This window comes from Apteryx rowi, unplaced genomic scaffold (assembly GCF_003343035.1).
Source record: "Apteryx rowi isolate R43461 unplaced genomic scaffold, aptRow1 scaffold_235, whole genome shotgun sequence".
NCBI classification, from domain to species: Eukaryota; Metazoa; Chordata; class Aves; order Apterygiformes; family Apterygidae; genus Apteryx; species Apteryx rowi.
In genome coordinates this window covers 790,625-812,335 of record NW_020448697.1, presented here as the reverse complement: position 1 = coordinate 812,335, position 21,711 = coordinate 790,625, and the positions used below count along the sequence as shown (strand labels likewise).

At 39.2% G+C, this 21,711-nt stretch overlaps 1 protein-coding gene across 1 annotated transcript; it reads right to left on the bottom strand.

Moving 5' to 3' along the window:
* Nucleotides 1-3,464: 3,464 nt before the first annotated feature.
* NUS1 (NUS1, dehydrodolichyl diphosphate synthase subunit) lies at nucleotides 3,465-21,705 on the bottom strand. Its single transcript, XM_026065950.1, has 5 exons — nucleotides 21,529-21,705; nucleotides 12,346-12,468; nucleotides 8,888-9,040; nucleotides 4,462-4,561; nucleotides 3,465-3,699 (listed from the first exon to the last, which is right to left on the bottom strand). The coding sequence occupies exons 1-5, from the start codon at nucleotides 21,635-21,637 to the stop codon at nucleotides 3,609-3,611; spliced, it is 576 nt and encodes a 191-aa protein (XP_025921735.1). The 5' UTR covers nucleotides 21,638-21,705; the 3' UTR covers nucleotides 3,465-3,608.
* Nucleotides 21,706-21,711: the final 6 nt, after the last annotated feature.

Below are 21,711 nucleotides of genomic sequence, written 5' to 3'. Positions count from 1 at the left end.
CTTCCTGCATTCATTCATTCATTCAAGTGTTACTTGATGTAAGTACCCCCATAGATATTGCTTCGGGTTTTCCATTTCACAGAATGCCTGAGGTTGGAAGAAGTCTCTGGAGATCATTAGTCCAAACTCTACTCAAAGCAGGGTTGTTACAGCAAGTTGCTCAGAGCTGCGTCCAGTTGGGTTTTGAAGGATGGAACCTCCACATCCTCTCTAGGCAAGCTGCTCCAGTTAAAAAACAAAAAAAACAAAACGTGCTTTCCTGTATTCCACTTTGTACCCATCRCCTCTCTTCAGTCTTTTTTACACCATCCCATCAGAAGATATTTATACACATTGATCAGCTCCTCCTGAATCTTCTCTTTTCCGAGCTAGACAGTCCCAGCCCCCTTCAGCCTTCTCTCCTATGAGGGATGTTCCAGTCCCTTAATCATCTTTGCAGCCCTCCGCTGGGCTTGCTACAGCGGATCCGTGTCTCTCTCTTACTGGGGAGCCCAGTACTGGACACAGCACTCCAGATACGGTGTCACCAGTGCTAAGTAGAGTGGAAGCAGATATGGTCTCACCAGTACTAAGCAACCTGCTTCTTGTCACAAGGGCACATTGCTGGCTCATGGTTGATCCTGTTGTCACCAGGGTCATCCTAGGGCTTATCAGTTGCCTCAACATTGAGCATGACTTATGAAAGGGGAAGTCAACACCCACTTCCAGGCATTACTGGGATCATCARGCTTTCCTTCTCACTCATGTAACCCTGCCCCAAACTGGAGGAACTTGGGAACACAGCCGGTAGTTCAAGACCAACTCAGCAGCGGGGGGGGGGGGAGCAAGTTTAGCAAGTTCCCAGGAATATTGAAAGAGTTTTACTGTGAAAGCTTTACGATAGAAGCTTTCGTAAGAGCTAAGAAGTTGGGAGTGGTAAATATAGAAGTTTCCAGTTCTTAATAGCAAGATTACTTGCACAGTTTTTAAAAAGAGTATGAAACATCCTGAGATTTAAAGCTCTCCACTGCTGTGTAGCAGAATGAATAAGGCTACAGCTCCCCAGACAAACCTGTAGAAGTGTTCATATATCACCATAGCCTATAAAAAGATTATAGTCTTTTATTAGTGTGTTTGGCTTTTTTTTGTACAGATGATTTAATTTTCAATAATAAAGTTCAATAAATTGATTCCCTAATCATAAAAACTTGTTTTACACATTATATACACAAGTACCCGGAGACTACAGCCATACAGAATATCACAGTTACACCACATACCTTCACACAGAACAAGCTGGGGAGAGGTGTTAACTGTACTGACAAACACTCAAAGATCAAGTTGTGGATATGCACAGTGCATTTGGCACAGCTCACTAGAAATTGCCCACGCAGGGACAGTAAAAATAATCCCAACTAAGTGATGATGTTGATTAGTTCAACTGCATTAATTCCAGGAGGGGCACTTATTCACAATTAAATTAGCCATCAGAAGAGATTTGACTAAGTTGAATCAAATGCAGCTGAACTAATCATTTTAGTTTCATTAAACATCCCTCTATAGACAAACCCTAGATCTTCAGATTCATCTCCAACATAAAACAAATCATTTTAGTTGAGATATGCAGAAGTTTGAGGACCAAGGGCAGCACAAGTAATAAGTGTTCTTTGGCAGATTGATGCAAATATAAAAAATAGATTACTTCTGAAGACTAAACTAAGTTTTTCCTCCTTTTATTTCTATTTACTGCCAGCACCAGAACTGCTTCAGTGACATAGTTGCATGTATACATGGTAACTTATATAAAACTTTGTTTTGATAAAACAAAATGCACAATATAGATAAACTTCAATACTCAAAATCCCCTCCAAGAGGCTATCCACTCCCCACAAAAAAAAAGTTTAACATTCAGCAAGAARACTTCTTTATGGCAATGACTGGGCCCAGGAAACATTGCATATGATTGTTTCTGTATTATTCATTTTATGCTGAATATACAAGAAGTGATGAACATCAGGAGCCAAACTACAGAAGGGAGGCAAAGATACTGAGCATTCCAGCTCCTATGGAATGCTAACTGATGTTTTCTGACATCAAATAAAATAAGTTAACTTGATTAAGTGTCCTTTTACCTTTCATGGGATCAATCAGACCATAGTTCTCCCCTGTATCTGCAATCTGATCTCAGTATGACAATAAAAATACAGCAGCTAACAAGTTTATGCAATCTGTTTTATAACATTACATCAACTTATGACAGTTAAAATATACTATTTCACAAAGAAGCAGACATTCATTTAAAATCTGGAAATTCCCTTTTAAAAGCAGTTTTTCTTTTTAGTGACATGCCAGTTTCCTGAAGGAGATGCAGTCAGACTCATTCTGATGAGAAAATGAAACACTTCCAGAATAAAGTGTCCAGGAGTTCTACAGCCTCCAGGGCAGAAGGCTGAAATATTAATGTTTGTCTCCAGGAATACTGCTCTAAGGATATTGATTTGTCCAAATGCTACAAAGACTTCCAATTTCAAATTACATTCAACATTAAGAGTTTAACTAGACTAGGAAGTTCTACCATGAAGACTGTTTAGCCAGCCTATCTACTTCATTGTTATGTTGGTTTTGAGATACTGTAGTGGAATTCACCTAATCTTTTCCTGTCTATCACAGACTTCAACTCAACCTTTGAATGGACAGTTCAGAACAAGCCTAACAAAAGGCTTAAGCAGACTCCCCTGCTGGGTACACAAACACAGTAAGCAAGTCATGTTTGTTATAGAAGTGGACCTAGTCCATTTTCAGATTTTTCCAGCAAGTAATGCCAAAACCTTAGACAGCTTGTCACATTAGGTTAGAATTTTATGCCTAAATAGGTAGACAGTCAATATATAGCACTGTTTATGCTTGTTCTCTATAGCAGAGTGACCTCACTGGTGCTAGGAAAAGTTTCACCTAGAGCTATAGGAATACCTTTAAGCCTCAAAAAAAAAAGGGGGGGGGTATTTCTAGACAGACTGGTTAATTCACTTACCACAGAAGCTTCCAATCCTTTTTATTGGGTCTCTTCAATATTTCTGGAACTTGATATCTACACTGCCAGCTTAGTCCTGATAGACAAGGAGCAGTCTCTAGTCTCATGGTTACTAGAAAAGATACTGACCCATTAAATTCACACATTATATTAGTCACACATCTGCAGATGAATTTGACCATTAGCTCTGAAATGCCCAATTGTGAGAAATTAATAAGAAACAAGAAGTGAGGGACATAAGAGTTCTTCCTTGGATTTGAGAAGTACCTTCAGGGCATGGAATGCCCTGGAGATTTCACCAGACTGAATTCTTACATGCTGTTTTGGTCACCAGGACATGAAAGTGGTGTAATTAAGCTTTGAACAGCTTGGCTTGCAATAACTGTCTTTTGCACAGAGCAAACCTGTGAATTTCCCCCTCCCCATAAACAGATTCTCACACACTCACACAGACTCTCTAGAAAGGTAAGACACTTTATTGAATTTGTTGATAAATTAAGAAAGGACTATGAACCAGACTTATGGGTCACAGGTGCTTGTAAACACAGACATCAATTCCTTTCCATGGAAAGCCTGACTTAGTGTGCTCAGCCAAAAGTCACTTTCCCCAACGTTGCTCACAGGCTGCATAGTGACGGAGAGCAGAGAAAAAGTCTTCATAGCTGATGTTCAGGTGGGAAGGCAGAGAACTGAGAAAACAAGTTAGAAAGAAGTTAATATAAGTAGCTTTTATGAGCACCACATGATTGGTATGACCAGTCAGGACCATCACTACTTAAAGCAAGCTACTGTCTTGGTAACCTCCTAAAGTTATTTTCAAGACAAGTGTTATCATCATGCAACTCTTTAGTAACTAAATTAGCTGTCAGCATCTTTTGTCACCCTCTAAATCAAAGCCTAGCAATTAAAGTGCATAGGGTACTAAGTCAGTGAGGAAGTTAAACACACATCTGGGTAGACCTGTGCTTCTCTAAGTGCCCTGTAAGTGCTCTTAGACTTTAGTAGTACAGCAAGTAGTCAGTTTAGTTATTGCCAAAGCTTGAAAGTAATCCAGAAGCATGACCATCTTATRCTGTCCTATTTCCATTTTATTACATCCTTACAAGTTTCACTCCTGGATTTTGAGTGGCTTGCAAGTTTCTGTATAGGAAACACCAACAGAACTGGAATCTGTCCAGCAAGACTAAATGGTGACAGAAGATCTTGTTCCTTGAATCTCAGGACTAAAGCTTGCTGTTGCCTAATCATGGCTGGAAGCAGCAATAAGGCCTAAACACTTGCCAGATTTTCACTTAACATTTTAAACACCCTTAAACTAATCTCAGGACATCTTTGTTTAGAGAGAGTTCCTCTTAAGGCTATTTCTATAAGGTAGGCCAATACCTATTTAAGACTTCTTGCTTATTTAAATATTTTTCTAATCTGTTTCACATAATTTACAGGAAACTCACATGATCTCTGTCAGTCTGATGTGCCAGGGAAGGAATCCTAATGTGCTGTCCACAGGACCAAACTTCAAGACTAAATCAGGATCAGGAAATCCATTTGTACCTGTACAAACAACAAATTAAGTTAGTTTTGCCAAATCCACCAGAATGTTTTTGTCTTAATTCTAAGTCCTAAGGCATCTGTTTTAAATTGAATGCAGACTGCATGTGAAGTGAAGCTCCTGAGGACAAGTTAATGATTAAAAGCCCAAAAGGACAGACTGGTCTTGCACCACCTAAATAGGATCAACTAAGCAAGAGCTGTTGTTCTTATAGCAGCTAGCTTTCAAAGACTTTGTAAGGAAGTCATAGGAAAACAGATTGTTTTGAATAACAGACACTAAACTGCAACACTGCTGTTATAACTGACTTGCCCTTGTTTTGTCTTGGCAAACTGGATTTTAGTAGGGCAGAACATAATGTACTTGACCCATACTTACTACAGTGCTAACTCAACTATGTGGAGTTGAGGTCAAGCACAGCAAAGGCCCACTAACACAAAGACTTCAAGGAGATTTCTTTCATTCAAGGGGGCCAAATTGATATCACCACATGCTATCAAAAAAACAAATGGTAATAAAAACATAATAAAACCTTAAGTCAGATTAACTGGCTCTTAGACATCTTTCTGGTTAGATAAGCAAGAAAAGGCAGGGGATTTTTGCTAGTACTGCGTAGACAGCATGACCCATCTCAGGGCAGGACTAGGTAACACTGAAGGAGCTCACTGGGTGCCCACTTTTACTGCCTATACCTGAAATTCTCAGTCACTATTATTCAGCTAGTCATATYCCAACCAAGATGACTCTGTTCTTCCAGTCTCTGGAACTTGAGACCTTCTGCAGACAACTGTTTGTATGTTAACTTTCCAAGGAATGAAGTTTTGTAGCCCTAATACTACAGTTTGATACACAAGGAAGTCTTCCCTAGATAAGAAAACCTAAATAGATCTTTAGCTTGCTGTCTTGCTCACCAGTGAGAGCTTCCTACTGATCTTCAGAGGCTGAAGACAATCAGTGGCCCGGCAACATTGTCTCCCTTTCATACACTTCTGCCATGCCTGAGCTACTCCAAACTAAAACCGATAGATAGGCGATAAACTTAGAATGAACAATCTTACAGTTCAGCTTTTTCTGCTAATCCCAGAAAGTGGATTATGGCAATATGAAAACCAGCATAGCACCAAGGACCAAGAAGCTAAGCTCTTTTTCATGTGCCTATCTAGCCCATCTGAAAAGCACTCCAGCAGTCATAGCCCTACTTAGCTATAATGCTGCAATCATGATTATTGCATGATATTTCTGATGTATTTCTTGCTGCCCCTCCCATTATCCAAGAATTCCACATGTTAACTGCACAGGTGCTTATATTGCATAATTCCTACCTCAGAGATAAAGAGTTTAATACTGCCTACCTGCTCTGAATTTCAGATGTTATTTCCATATATATATATATACACACACACATATTTTTAGTAAGAGCCTTATACAAGCTTAAGTTTAGTCATGGGGGTACTTAACATAGGGAAGAACAAAACAGGAGACTGAGGTCCCATCCAGTTTCCCTCCCCCCAGGTTTTTAACTAAAGCTGGGGACTTCAAAGAAGTTCACACCCTCCCTCCTGAAAAGAATCATAACAATAGCAATTCTTTTGCCAGAGGTAAGTAAACTTTATATTATTCCCAGAGATATGCATTTCTAATCAAGGATTAAGTATTTGGACCTTATGTGCCAGAGTTCAGAGCTTATCTCAAAGTGAAGAAATATGTTATAAAGAAAGAACTGCTTATTTGCTGGAAAGCTAGCATGTTAGTATGAAAAAGCTTTGCAGGGAAGCAAGGAGAATACTTAAAGTGGGGATTCTTGTGGAAGTGGACAGTTTTACTCATCAGCTGATTCAGAAGCTGAGTACTCATCAGCTGGCCAGTTCAGCAGCAGGATCTTCAACACTGTAATGGCTTTTCAAACAGGAAAGGACCTTCAGAGATCTCAGTTAATTCTAATACTTCCTTCTGGTTCCTATCTGAAGATGGAAAATGAAAATGGACACTGTGTAGTATCAAGGTCAGAACAGCCTATTTAAAAAGCAATATTGTGCTTTCCACTCTACATCTGTTTCTCTACCTAAACAGATCACCACTRCAAAGCTACCTGACACATGGAAACTCCCTTAGAGCTGCTAAAGTTACAGCACTCTTCAAGTTTAGCACACAAGATAGGATTTGGGAGCAGATTCTAAAGAAAAATGCTGAAAAGCTTTGACAAGATAGGAATCTGGCAATATTTCCTCTAGATCAGGAGTTCAGAGAACTAGAAAGAAGTAGCTTTATCAACCATACAATTTCCTTTATTCTTCACATATTTTATACGGTAACTTGAGCCACCCAATTTGACAAACATGTTTACTGGGAATGCTGATAGCAAGTAGAGACATTATAATGCAGCTGGCACCTACTTTTCTGAAAACTCAAGCTGGTTACCTGAGACATGGCTCAGAAGAAAAAGTACTCTTACACTGAAGAAAGCTAGTCAGGTTGCAAGAGTTAAAGCATGACTGGATTAAGAATCAAAAGTCACAGGATAAGCTGAAAGAATCACAGTATTTTAGACGTGGACTTCACTAATAACCTCATTCCAAATACAAACAGTAAGTGAAAAAAGCAGGGAACTATATTATCATGCATTCTAAATTAATATGTGAAAACAAAGCCTTAGGAAGTCAACACAAATAGAGATAAACCCATACAAGGGGTAGCTATTCAAGTACTGCTTTTCAGAACTCACTCCCAATTTACATCAGTAACTTAATACAGATGTTCATGTTCAATACCTTGCCATTAAGGATGCACAGAAGCTAAACCTGCCTACAACCAAAAAGAACAGTCTCCTGAGCTACAACTAAAATGTCACAGAAGGCTAGTGCTTCACTTCCAACTGTCCTGAAACACTGAAACTGAGAATTAATAAGCAGTGATAGTTAGTGATAGACATTATTCTTAGTTATGAGCCACACAAATTCCACAGTCTATTTTAAAAATATACACTTTTGACAGGTTAAAAAAAATCTAGGATTTTTTCCTGTATTCAGCTAGCATGCATTACTTGAAGAGTCACATAGATTTACTAAGGCTATTCAAACTGAGCTCAATAGTTTCAATCCGAACACTTATATGTAAGGATAGAAGATCAGGATTAAGTGCCTAAGAAGCTATAGTTAAACAGGCATCATTGGTCAGAATTCATAGATGGATATCAACTGTCAGTCTTTCACAAATCAAATGCTAGTTTTAAGAAGCAATTCTCCATTACCATGTTATATATTCTGAAGGCAATTTAAGAAAGACATTTAAGTTAATTCCTCAATTAACTAACACTACACCTATTTAATAACTGTGTGYTAATGATAAAAAGCAGACTAAAAAGTTCAATTCCCACACTAACAACTGTTACAATAAGAAGGAATCATGCAGTATGCTGACACCAYGTGTAGAATTCAGTCTGAGATTAAAGATCTACTTGAAATGTCTAAGCTCCCACTGCAGTCTGAATCTGGAGAGCAGCTCAGCTGACCAACCATTTAAGGAGGAAAAGAAATCCCCCCCCCCCCCACTCCAATAAATAGGAGCCACACTATGATAATGTGCCTGCAGACAACCAAGTTTAAGTGTCTTTCCTGAAACCTGAATCCTGCCTAAGCTAATTACAGCRGCAAGTAACATGCATGGGTCACCTAGGGAAGTAGAGCACTCCAGCCCCTTAGTACTTCTGGGGAAATGAAGGYTGTATTTTAAACTATTCCTCCTGCATGAGATTAGGGTTGCCCTGCCTCTTTATTGCTATTGCATGTAGCCATGCACCTCAGTGCAGAGTCAGCAACCTGCATGAATTAGTAATGAAGATAGGCTAGCGTGGGTTATGCAGCAGCAAAATATTAGCAAGTRCTCTGTCACTCACACTCAGTGTGATAGCTAGGCAGCAGTAAGAGCTTTAACTGCTGCAACTCTATCTGGAAGAGACTCTCAGCCCACACCCAAGTCTGCATGACACTAACTTGCAAGGAATTAACTGAAGTTAGAATATCCTACTTTTGACTGATTCCAGTAGTACTGTTTCCTCAGAAAGCTCACCACAGAGCATCCCACACAGGTTGAAAACTGCTTGAAATAAGACCCTCCAGTTTAGCTTAGGCTTTCCTTTCAAGCTTTTTAGGACAGAAAAAGCAAACATCGATCTGAAGAAGTTTTAGCAGACTACAGGCTATGATCATTACCTACCCTGGTAGACTATGAGTCAGGGTAAATATGTTCTAAGCAATAAACACACTAGGGACCAGATGAGTTATGATTTGATTATTCCTTCCTTTCCTCCTCTCAGACCATATCATACTTACTACTTAATAAGTTGTCTAACACATTCACATCCAGGTCTGTGTATGTTCTTCGCTGCTGTGCTACCAACTGACAAAAGTTCTGAGCAGCTTTTACTATGTCTGCTTTTCCATCTTCTGGAGACAGCACCTTCAATGCAGATTGGCAATTTAAAACTGAAAGTACAAAACATAGTTTAAAAGCAACAGAAGTATAGTTGTTTTGAATGCGCACTTTAGATATTCAAAGGATGTGATTGAAAGAAACTTGTAATTTACTTTGCATATTATACACTATTCACAGATATCTATCACCCATCTCTTACAAAAGTGAGTGTCAGTCTTCTGAATTCATTGCATTACTAATGAGCAAGTTTAAAGCAACTATTTTGAGGAATCTTGTGAAGTGGTTTAATCAATGTCAGACTCAGGATAGAAAGACTGCTCCAGGGAAGCAGCATTGGCTCTCACGTTGTCAGGAAAGTAGTGAGACAAGGGCATCTAGGTAGTGACTTGGGGGTGGCAAACAATGCAGAAAGACTTACAATTCAGGGAAGAACAAAAAGTTTTAATTTTTATCCTATACAAAACAAGTTATAGATGTAACAGCTATTTTGGACACTCATGTGACAGGATTTTTAAGCCAGATCCCACCCCAAATATGGTTAGAATCTTTTCAACAGCACTCCAAATTGATGCAAAAGTTACAACATTGATCTCCAAGATGGCTACAGAGAAGCTAGGAAACAGGTAACACCAGAATCCACCCATTAATCTGGAAGTAAAAGGTCTGTGACATACAGAGGACATTTCACAACCTTACTGTTGTCAACATTGTGAGATTTAAGAGTTTTCTAAAGCTATGTGAATTAGCATTATTACCTGTTTTGACAGGGTACTTGAGAGGTAAATTTACCAAGCAAACTGAGGTATACAAGTAATTGGTATACTAATACCAGCTTGAAGTAACTATGTTAAATACCAATGCTATTAGGGTGCTTTGTATGTATGTGCATAACAGACCACAGTAACATTTAATAGACAGACCCAGCATTTTCAGTTATAATATTCACTAACCAGTTATTTCAAAATAACTTCCAGAGGAGTAAGCTTCAGACAGTGTTCCTTAACTGCAGTCATTTCACAGACAAACCCAGACTTGTCAGCTGGAGTATCAAATCCCAAGAACCTATGCCTGTAAGAGATGGAGTCTATGCAGGAAGTATAAAGATTTGCTATGAGTGGAAGCCCTATAATACTCAGTTTAGGGGGCACTATGAAACTCCTGTAGAATTGAGTTTCATCTCAAAGTCAACTTTTCCAGAGACTACCTACTAGAGAATATCTACTCTGTCCTAGAAATAACTGATACAACTTGATACAGTTGTGGGCTGGTACTTTGAGAGTGATGCAGAGACCCCTACCCTCCCCTCTTTACAGCAAGATCAGGAAAAAGACTGACCTTAAAAAAAAAAAGGAGGAATGCTATTGTAAAAGAATATTTCAACTCACTGCAATTGACAGCATAAAAACATCTTAAACTGAACTAAGTTATTCTATCCAGGCAACCACAGTGAAGACATCTATATTTTTCAGAGATCACTTGATTGATTTGTCAATATGTTCTGTGTTAAAGAACATTTCTTTATGATAGTACATAAGTATACAAGACATGTCATTTTGCTTTCAGGAAAAAATAGAATAATCACATGGAGGGGTGGATAAAGTCAACTTTTCAGTTTAAAGTTATGAAGTTTCTGGCCTGACTGTGGTGTCTTCCATGCAAAAATGGAAAATTCTAAAGAGAACGGAAGAGGCCTCTGCTTTTCATAACTGCCAGGACAAAGACTGAGACTTAAACATATCATTTTTCAGTCAGCAAGTCTGAGAAGTCTTTCAGTTATTCTTTTGAAGTGGACAGGAATATCCCAATTTCAATAGGAACAAGTAGATATGCTAGAGTTTGACTTTAATGGCCTCCCTACTCTGTTCTCAGCTGGTTATTTCAACTTTCATAGAAGAATAAACAGAAAGAACGTGAAACTCAGGTGCTTTCATGCAAATGTTAGTACCTTAGGCTAAATTGCTTACAAAGGTGAGTTTACACAACACCACTTGATATTGTGCTAAAAGGCTGGCACAAAGGGTCACACACTGTCTTATCAGCTCTTGTAAGGGAAGCAAAACCACCAGCAACTCTGTTAGGAAAACTGTTCAATCCAGTGTCCTTAACAGGGTTCAACTCTAGGTTTCCACTTTATCCCAAAGATACAAAATAATTCTTTGTAAGATTATTTTATTAGTATTACAGCTTGAGCTGGGTGCCTCCTCCAAGGGACCTCCAATGGAAAATTCGCTGGGTATTTATACCCCTACGGGTTAAGGTCTTTGTCCATTCTCTGATTTGTTGCACCAATGATTGCTTGACAAGCAGTAGCTTCTGTGCTCTTGATTTGTTTCCCTGTTGTCTCCAGGCAGAGTTATGATACACTCTGATCAATCTTGAAGCAGTTTTGTTACTTTATCTCCTTGTTCAAATTGGCTCAAACAATTTTGTGATAAGTTCAGCAATGTGCGGCCTTAGGCTTCAGTAAATTTAGCTACTAGTCCTAAGCAAATGCTATTATACCCAACAAACTCATCCAGAAGCATCTTAAATGTGGCAAAATGCACTATAGCTTGTGAGGTCTAGTTTCAGGATCAGAAGTCTGTAAGATGATTATCTGAAGTCTCATAATATAAAAACCTCAAGTTTTATTAAATATTATGCATGGTTGTTAAAAGAGCTAACGGTATCAAACTATCCCTTTAAGACAAAGGCCTGCTTTAGTAAGTATACCTTATGTTTATTATTTACTACACTTTAAACAGATTTCTAGTGTTCATTAGCATCCTTCAGTAAAAGTGAACACTTACTGCAGTTAGTATTGAACAAGGAACATCAAATTTGAAACAGATATTCCCATTTTCCCACTTACACCTCATGTAAACCTGCTATGACAGAACATGACAGTTTCTGCTTAAGCCCTTCTCCCTCCTGGGGTCATTATACATTGTCATGACAACAGCAGCTTTGTTCTTTCCCTTCTTTCTTAACTTTGAGGTATTAGCTTAAGTTGGGAAAGATGGAAGTGTTAACCTGACATCAAGTTTCCTTGCAGTAACTCTGAGGCTTTTTCAGAGTCAATCTTGCTGAACCAGTGGAGAATTGAGCTACACTGATACATTGAGGGGGTCAGTGGCACTAGGGCCAGGCTAAGGGAAGATCCACCTAGCAGAGGGTGACACCTTGGTGTACTACAGTTATGAACAAAAAAACACAGAATAATTTAACACAAGCTGAGAAGGTTGTGAGTGATCTGACATCAGTACTTAATGAAGGAAGAGGTCACAGTACACAGGAAAGTGTTTAAGTAAAAGCACAGTTAGCAATTCATATATAGCTTGTGTAGATTCTTCCTGATCCCCCAAGTTCATCTCACCTTGATCAGCTTTGTCTTGATTTGCAAATTCCACTGTGTATTTGGAGCAATCTAGTCCCAAGAGTTCTTGTTGCCGTTTTAAAATTTCATCCATTAATTTTGAGTTATTCCTCTTGAAAATACCTTTAAAAAAAATTGTATGTCAGCCAACTCCTATAAAGGATGCTATGAAAACTATGTGGGAAGAAAAAAGAATACGATCAGTACTGGTTTCAAACTGGAGTTCACAAGTATGGTACAAATCCAAAGCGGATGCTACTGCACATGACTAGTTTCAGTGACCCTGGAAAAAGAAAATGTAGTGAGGCAACTTTAGATCTCATGTGCTTCTGTTCCTCTTTCACTCAGCTTGCATTAAGTAACTAGCAGCAAGTGCTTAAAGGACAGTTTAAGATCTACCTTGCTACTGTCTTTAATATGATGGACAACTTAAGATAGCAATACCTTATCAACACAGGACCATCAAGTCACATTAACACCAACTTTACTGCCTCATCCTGCTTTTCCAAGACAGACACACTACCATTTACTGACCCATCATTAAGGCGGCAGGCTCACAAACAAGTCACCACAAAATGAAACAGAACACTAGTTTAGTTTATCAGGCCACAGGAACTGTCCATTCTTATGGCACAGAATCTGTGTCACCAATTTCCTAATAAGATTTCACAAGCTGTATATTGCAGGGAGTTAATGCAGTCCCACGGGGCCTTTATACTTAAATATTTGTGGCAGACATATTCAGTGCAAGAGATTGTACAAACTTGTTTAAGCAAGTATATTTGGATTCTTGTTCTAAAATAAGTTCCAGCTCTTACTAAAGAGATCACAGCTATTTCTAATTAAAAGCCACAATAAATAAGCATTACAGCTTAAGTATCTACAATGCAAAAGCATGGCTAAGCATATCTCCTAGTTTACTTAGGTTTTCTAAATGAAACTTGTACTGATTATCAGTAAAAATTCTRTAAATCAAGCGATAAAAGCATTATCAATTCCTATGTCAAGCACTTAATATTGAACCCATGCCACAGTCAGCTTACAACACAAAAAACTGAGTTTGTATACAGATTTATGTTCAGGCTTATGATCTATCACTTCAATCTAATTCTAGTATTAGAAACTATTACAAGCAGTTTCTACATAAGTAGTGGGTCAAACAGCATAAAAGCTTCATGTAAAGACTAATACATTAGAAGTTAGCTCAAAACATTAAATGATACAGTACATTTAATATGCTAGTCTTTTAGCTCTAGTGAGTTAGTGTTTTTAATATCAGCTTTATATGGTAGTAAAGCATCTGGTTCTTTTCCCATCCTGGACACTTCTAGCAAAAAAAATAAGTTATTACACATTTTAGTGATGCTTATGACCAATTTCACATGTTGACAGTGAATCTCTGAGACAGCAACCTTGATAGATGAAACTTATAGAAGACTTGCACCAAGTCTAGATTAAAGTTAATTCATTACTATTGTTACACTTTGTGGTCCTGCTTATTAGACTATATTCATGCATATTAGAAATTAAGAATGCTGCTTCATATAACTCTGCTAGGATAAGCTCATTTCGCACAGGAGTTAGCGTTGAACATTTTTCCTAAATGTAGGATCAGCAACAGTGCAGCTACAATGATTGCTAGACCAGGGCCATTTTCAAGTTTAATGAGATCTGTACAAGGTTGGATGTGCCTCACACCTTTAAGAGTCACAGAAAGGAAACCATCTTCCACATTTAGCAAGTTGGCATAATGAGGAAAGGATACCAATCTGGGAGACAGACAGCAGCTCTCTTCTTCCCTTTCCCCACCCTAGACTAGTGACCTCCATTCTTTTTTGGTGAAAAGTTGTAACCTATTCCAGTCAAATATCAATAGAACAGGCCTAAGGATCCACACAACATCAACTTTAAAGTAAATAGACATTGAGGATAACAGAGACTAGACTACAGCTGGAAGGTGCTTACTGCCAAAAAAGGTACATCAGATAGAAGAGACTCAGTCCAGATCTGAAACAATGGTCCTTAATACACACAGTACATACGCAAGACATGCTAGATGTATTCTTGAGCTATCTGGGGCTAGCTRGCATTTAATTTCTACCTTCCTTGCTTATCTCAATGAGCTCTTTAGGTGTCCAACGTGGGTCCTGCTTTGCCCTTGGAATAACAGTTAAACATTAATCAGAAGCATCTCCAAATAAGAACTCACTTTGACACACATCTGCAGTTTTCCTGCAGAGAAGAACCTAAAGCACAGATGGATGTAAACAAACTAGCTTAAGCRTTCACTTAAAAAAAAATAGCATTTAGGAACATTACTTCCTCCAGTGTTTTGTTTCTCACCGGATGCATAAATCTAGCAAGAGCAAGTGTTTAACTTTCTTATGAAGGCTTATGGTGGCAACAAGTTCTGCCACAGTGTGCCCCAAAAGGTAAGGTATACAGACCAAATTCACATTTAGCTTTAAAATGATTTTACATGGTTGTGGCTCAGACGTAACACTTTCTTCACAATATCTCAAAATTCAATTTGTCAGAAAAGTGCATTTTTTAACCTTAAAAATACATTCAAGTTAGTTCTGGAAGGTGCTGTTACTAATTTAAACATGACAACTATAGAAGAGTTAATCATTCTACTCATGCACTAACAGAACCATGGAGTGTTCCCAAGCAATGAAACTGTGCTTCTTAAGACTACCTTCCAATTTTGTTCAGTTTTCCATACAAGTTGAAAGTAAGTCCATAACAGGATTTTAACATAAGAAAGTTAACATTCTGACAAGAGGTCTAATAATTTGGCAATACAATAGTCATTTGCTGTTAAGCAGGGAAAGTTTCAGTACTATTACCATTTCTGATGATAGAGAACACTAATAATGAAAGTTTCGTGTTTTGCTCTTGGTAGAAACACTGCTGCTTGTTTTTTGAAAAGCAGAAGCAATTTTGCTCAATCAGAATTCTGGAATCATTGCAAACTGGGGCAAATACTGTGAATTTTCCAGCAAGTGATTTCTTTTAATACTTAAGCATATTTAAGTACTACCACCCTCAAAGAAGAAAGCTTCAGTTAACTTCTTATGAGAAGTAAGCATCTGCGTGAACTGTTTCCAAGGATAACTTTTGTTTTTGCAACAAAAGCTGCAAAACCAGGTATTGGTCATTTGTTCTCAGCCACATTACAGCTGAGGCAAACCAGAAGCATTTTATCTTCTTACGCCAGTCCTCCATTACATGGGTCTTCTCCATGACAGATGCCTTTAGGTATCAGAATAGTTGCAAAAACCTTTCCAATTTGCAGTCAATGAATTATGGTGTTGCAGCAGCAGGTAGCATCTGACAAATGCCATTTGTCACTACAAGACCATGAAGAGTCCAGCAGAAGTAGGACTCAAAACTGACAGGAATTGCAAACTGGAGGGGAACAACTGGCATAAAGAAACACCAGGGGTGTCAACCATTTTGTTTGTCTGGCTAGACTACTAAAACTGCTACTTGTTAATGACTCCATCTGAGTCAAGCAATTTGAGTATTACACTTGCCACTACCTAACATGCTATTTTAATTAATGAAGTTAGTTTATTCCTTGTACCAGGACAATTTGCTTGGATTTACTGCTATGCCAGATCAGCTCTGTACATCTGGGCTACATCAAGCTCTGACACCTCTGGAGTCATGAAAATGATCATTTCTGGATTCCAAGAGTCACCAAGATTAACAGAAGGGTATTTTCTGATGTCAGGTAGATGGACTGAGTACATTGTTACTACATTTCAAACATAGGCTTAGATTCTAGGTTGCTGTTCTGCAGGACAGGATTATCTGTTTTGACATAAGACTAACAGTTTGACTAAGGTGTGGAATATGAGCCATTTTCTCAAGCTTAGAGAAAAGCTGAAAGCTTCTGTAGGTGTAGCATCTGTAGTTCAACAAGAGATAGGAAAACCTATCTCTTTACAAGAGAATGCCTTACTAAACTTAAAGAATACACTTCTGTAAGAGTTTGATTAGCTTTCTCTCAACTTCTCTCCAGAAGAATCATTAGATAAGTGTTTTAAGTGCCAACTATTAACAGTTTCAGAAACACATCAAATCATAACCCAATTCAAATAATGTACATTCAAGACAGGAAAACTGTTATAACAAATTCTGCTTACATCCTACTGTTGGATCACATTGGGGTTAGTTTATCAACAAAAAGCAGGGTTTGGGTCATTACACTCGACCTCACAGGATATTGAGAGCTAGGAAATGCATTAGGCTGCATCTATCCCAAGATTCCAGAAAAATGTAAGCGAAGTACAAAGCAACTTCTGGAAATGGTTTAAGTCACTTGTTTCATTCACATTAAAGCCACTTAAATCAGAGCTAGCCAAAAGGAAGAATTCAAAGTAGTACTTATAACCTAGTAGATGACCATTCCTCACACAAAATTTCCCTTCAGGAAGAAATGKAGCAGGAGAACAAGAACTCATCAGCAATCAAGAGATTACTACTTTCACATTGTCCATAACTACAAAGGGGTTCTCTCTTACAGATAAGCTTTATCCTGTTTATTAAACAGGAAATCTGAGAGCCCCTGCCAAGCGAACACTGAAATTCAAATGCAAAGAAGTATTACAGTTTTAAATTGAATGCAAAGAAGGTACCACATGACACCAAGAGCCCACAAAAATGCTTCAGTGGCATGAAACCACAACATACTTGCCTTCCCAAAGAAGCAAACACTGAACATCCAGTCAGCTCTATAGATTTTATAGACCAGATCTGCTTAACTACCAACTAATCTAGAAAAAGACTACAAGCCCAAGCACTCCTGGGGCTAACAAAAGAATTTTTGGTTATCACAGTACCCCATCTTTCCCAGAGTTTCTATAAGAAAATTGGTCAGCTGTAAAGCAGCACACCAAAAAGATAAATCCAGGATAAAGATGTACCAAAGTTTTAAATAGAGTAGTAGCAAGGGTTTTATGAATACTTCAATCAGAGGCTGAACTCAGAAGCTCAGAATATTCAAATGCCAAGATTCAGCAGACTTCCTAAGAGTACAGTATACTTGTCCCAAACTTTTTCAGGAAAGCTTCACTGATGGACAGAAACACTCAGTGAAGCTCTCATAAGCAACAAAGTAACTTTATTGGAAGAATGTTAGTGTATTTAACACTGGTCAAGGCTTCTGCTCCCCAGCAGATATTTATTTTAAACTGCAACTATTGATTGCATAATCATTGCCTTCTGACTGCTAGAAGGCTGCTTTATTTCCTCAGAGATACTTAGTCATGCTGGTCAAGACCTTATCTTCCAAGTAACAGGACTGGCAATACAGAAGCTCACAACAATAAAATTTTACCCCAAAATCATTTAAATAAGATTTTAATTGAACCAGATTTGATAACAGGATATGCACAGTAGCATAAAGCTTATTCCAGCATTGTTCTGTTGCATCTCAAAGAACTAGGAGAACACCAGAGAATAAAATAATGCCATCTTATGTCTGCTTGGAAAAAGTCTCAAAGTTGTAAGAAATTGCAAGTCAAAAATACATTTATTGCAGTACTGAACATTTACTCAGATTATGGCCCTCCTGTCATTGTACAGACATCTTTTTACTCCAATCTTTTGCTTTGGAGATCTTTGTACATTCAGAGAAGACAGCCAAGTACCTGATCACATTCTACAAGTAATATCCAATATGGTTTTAATGCACCGGATTCCAACTCCCCACAAGAATCAGTTTAACTCCAGTCAAGCTGCCCTTAATAACAGTTTGTTAAAAATATCCTAGAAGTTTACTACTGTAAGCAAATAAATTGCTTGTCTGCTATTTCTTCTTTGAAGAGTGTCATGCTTCCCCTCGTTGTTTCCTCTTTTAATGAGAAGGATCTCACTACTACAAGAATGCAATGAAGGAAGAGGAAACTAATTAAAATATACTCAAGAACATATAACAGAATCAGAGTGCAGGTCACTGCATTTCCTTTTTCACCACACCCCATATCAGTGGTAACGCAACATTTTTGATCAGTAGTTGGTACAATCATACCTACATAGAACCTCACTGAAGCAGCTCAGTAGACCAAAAGTAGTAGTTTCACAAAGTGTTAAGTGCTCACTTGAAGACAAATGCACAGTGTAATTAAGGCTCACTCTCTGCTATCGATAAAGTTGTACCTGACTTGTTCACATTGACTAATCTCAGGATACAGTTTAATATGGGCATACTGAAACCAATGAAAGTATTATTGCTCAGTGTCCCAGACATCACTATCACTCAGAATCAGATTTGGTGACAACAAATTAGCAATGTACTATAGGACAGACTTGTGCCTTAAGTAGGACACCAAAGTGCTGTACACTCAAATCCAGATAACATAAGGAGTTTAGCACTGAGAGAAGGACAACATATCTGCTACTATCAGAAGTATGCATATCCTCAAGCCAGATTAATGGCTCTATTTGCTCAGAGCTCACACTTGCTTTGAAACCAGTTTAATAGGCTCAGATGTGACAAGATGCTGTGCGAAGACCAGCTATGCCTGGTATCCAAAAAAGTCTGTTGAACACCAGTAAAGAATGCACGCATAACAGCAAGCTATTCTCATCAATTCTGAAAGTTTGGCTAAAGCCACTGACTTAAAATCATTTAGCAGTTTTGCATTAAAACTTGCCTTCAACTGTTTGCTATTGCAATTATGTAGCAACAAGCTGGAATCAAAGCTGGTAAATTAAACCAGCATATTTTTACACCAAAGGACTAACGGAAGAATTAGGTATTAAGAGGCATTATTTCATGATACCAAAGTCATGAGATCATGGTCCTTTTCCAGATTTCAAAAGCTCTTAATACACAGCTCAAACATTCACTTTAATATACAATAACAGCAGCTAATGGAGTCTCCATTCAGGATTTTTTTTTTTTTGAACTGCAGACAGAGAGAGGATATTTTGCAAGATTATTTGGACTATGCTGCTCTTCACAACCTTGTTTTTTGTCATCACATTCACAATGTTGCAACAGTCAATCTTAGATCTGACCTGTGGAGTTCAGCCCATGTCCTTGAAAAAGCAGAATTAGCTTTCTCCTCAGTGAAGACTGTCAGTATAAAAGCCCACCTTATTCTTGCCTTTGAGACAAAGGATCTCGGTGGCAGGTGCTGCTTAAGCATTTGCTGGTACCCTCTCCTTCCTCATTGTTGAATGGTTGTGCAGTGAGCAGTCTGAAAACCAAGTCTGCCAAGAAACACTATTCTCTGCTGGATCTGCTCCACAATTCAGTTCATGTACACATCTGTGCCACACAACGCAGGGATCTAAGACTCTAAGCATGTTTTTTCCTTTCCTTATACATATACACACCCCAACATATTAGGCAATATTGCAGATTACACTTCTGAGGAACTTCAGATAAGCCTGTACAATAAAACGCCTCTCTTCAGACCATGAGGGGAAACGCCCACTCTTGAGTGTTTGCTCCACAGCATTTAGCCTGGTTGAATGCTCTCCAAGTTGAGAATAAAAACATAGAAAACTTTCTGATAAGCCATTTACATGTTTATGTCCTTGAAATGTTATGCAAATATTTGTTTCAACCATTCCTTGACTTTCAAATGAGGAAGTGAGTATTCTCCCCCGATACACAACATAACCAAGTCTTGCAGAAGCCCYACACAGATGGTCAGTTTAGGCTTAACCAAAGTCACTTACCAGTTCAACTTCTTATACAAGTCTTAAGAGTATTTAATGAAAACTAGCCACCTGACTCTTGTGCTACATGTGCAGGACCATCCATGAAGCAAGAATTATTAAAGGCAGCAGCAAAGGGGAAAAAGAACTCCCCCCACACTAAGTGCCTGCACTTAGGGAAGGTCTCCATACCTCAGATGCTTTACACATTTGACCACAATAGATTCCACCTACTTAGATGGGATGCACTGTTGATTTTTTTTTTCCTGAAGGATCACCAGAAGACCATTATTTACAGACTGTATTTTTAAGCTGGCATAAATCTACAAAGTTGATTTAATTTGCATGACATCTGTAGACAACTATCAGAAGTGGCACAAAGTCACAATTAAGCACTGGCCTCTTACAGTCTCATTATTGACAGCAGCATCACTAATAGCTTTGCACGGAAACTTTCCTTTGGGAGGAACAAAGACATAGGATGAAATGAATTCTACTTATTATTAGTCCTTCTGCACTGATAGCTTTTCTAGCCTCAGTAAGAGATCATCTCTCAGCAGCCAGACAGGAAGCCACATCTAAGGAAATTTTGAATATGGCTGATTTCATCTCCTCTGTAGGAAAGAAGACTATGAGGAAGTCTGGTTTGTTTCATAGTCACACCACAGAACTGCATCAAAAGTTTCATCTTTAAGAAACTCAGTAATGTGGGACTCAGACATCTGTAAGAGCAACAGTTCAACAGCCCTACACCTAAGATCCAACAATGAATGAAACYATGTAGCAAACATCTAAAATACCCAAACTCTCATAACTGCTGGCTCAGGACCACAGAGTTAACTTCAGCATCAAGTCTCACCACACCTTACACCAAAGGTAGGCAGTTTTCTCATCTTTTTACCATATAAATAGCACATGAGACAAAGATGCTTACATTTAGTTACCTTTCCATTCTGTTCCTTTGCAAGAGGAAGAGCAACACGAGAACATGTGGCTAGTCACATCCACCACTTCCAGAAATTCAGACAGCTATACACCAAGCTTGAAAGGGCAAATAGCCCAAAGCTCTTCCCTACTAACAGCTTGTACCACACAGCCAAAGCTCCCAAAGGTACTGGCAGTTCCTGTCAGCTCTGAGCTAGGTATGAGGCTTCAGAAAGGCCCCATTGCTCTGCCCCTGCAGCAAGCAGGCAGGGTCGGGTCATCCTGCCCCTAGTGCAGGACGGCACTCACGAAGTCCCCCAAGCTGACCCCAGACAGCCTGGGCGCGGCTGCAAGCTCCGCAGAGGCCAGTCAGCTCCGGGAGGGGGAAGGGAGCAGCCACAGTGGAGGTCAGCGCCCGGCTGGGTAAGACCCAGGGAGAAAGAGGCCCCTTAGCTCAACGCCGGTGCCGCAACGCGGCCGCGCCGCGTCCGTCTGCCCGAAGGCGGCCCACCCGCCGCCCGGGCCGGCGCTCAAGGCGCCTCCGCGGTATCACCAGCGCTCCCCACCCCCACCGCTCACCGTTATGGTCGTAGACACTGACATAGGAGATCCCCACTGCCATGCACCACACCACCAGACTAGCCATGTCCGCGTAGCTCGGCTCCTCCTCCGTCACTACCAGCCCCATGTGCACCGGCAGCTTCTGCAGGGCCCGCCCGTCCAAGCGCCACCGCTGGCGGGCCGCCGCCGCGCCCCCGGGCC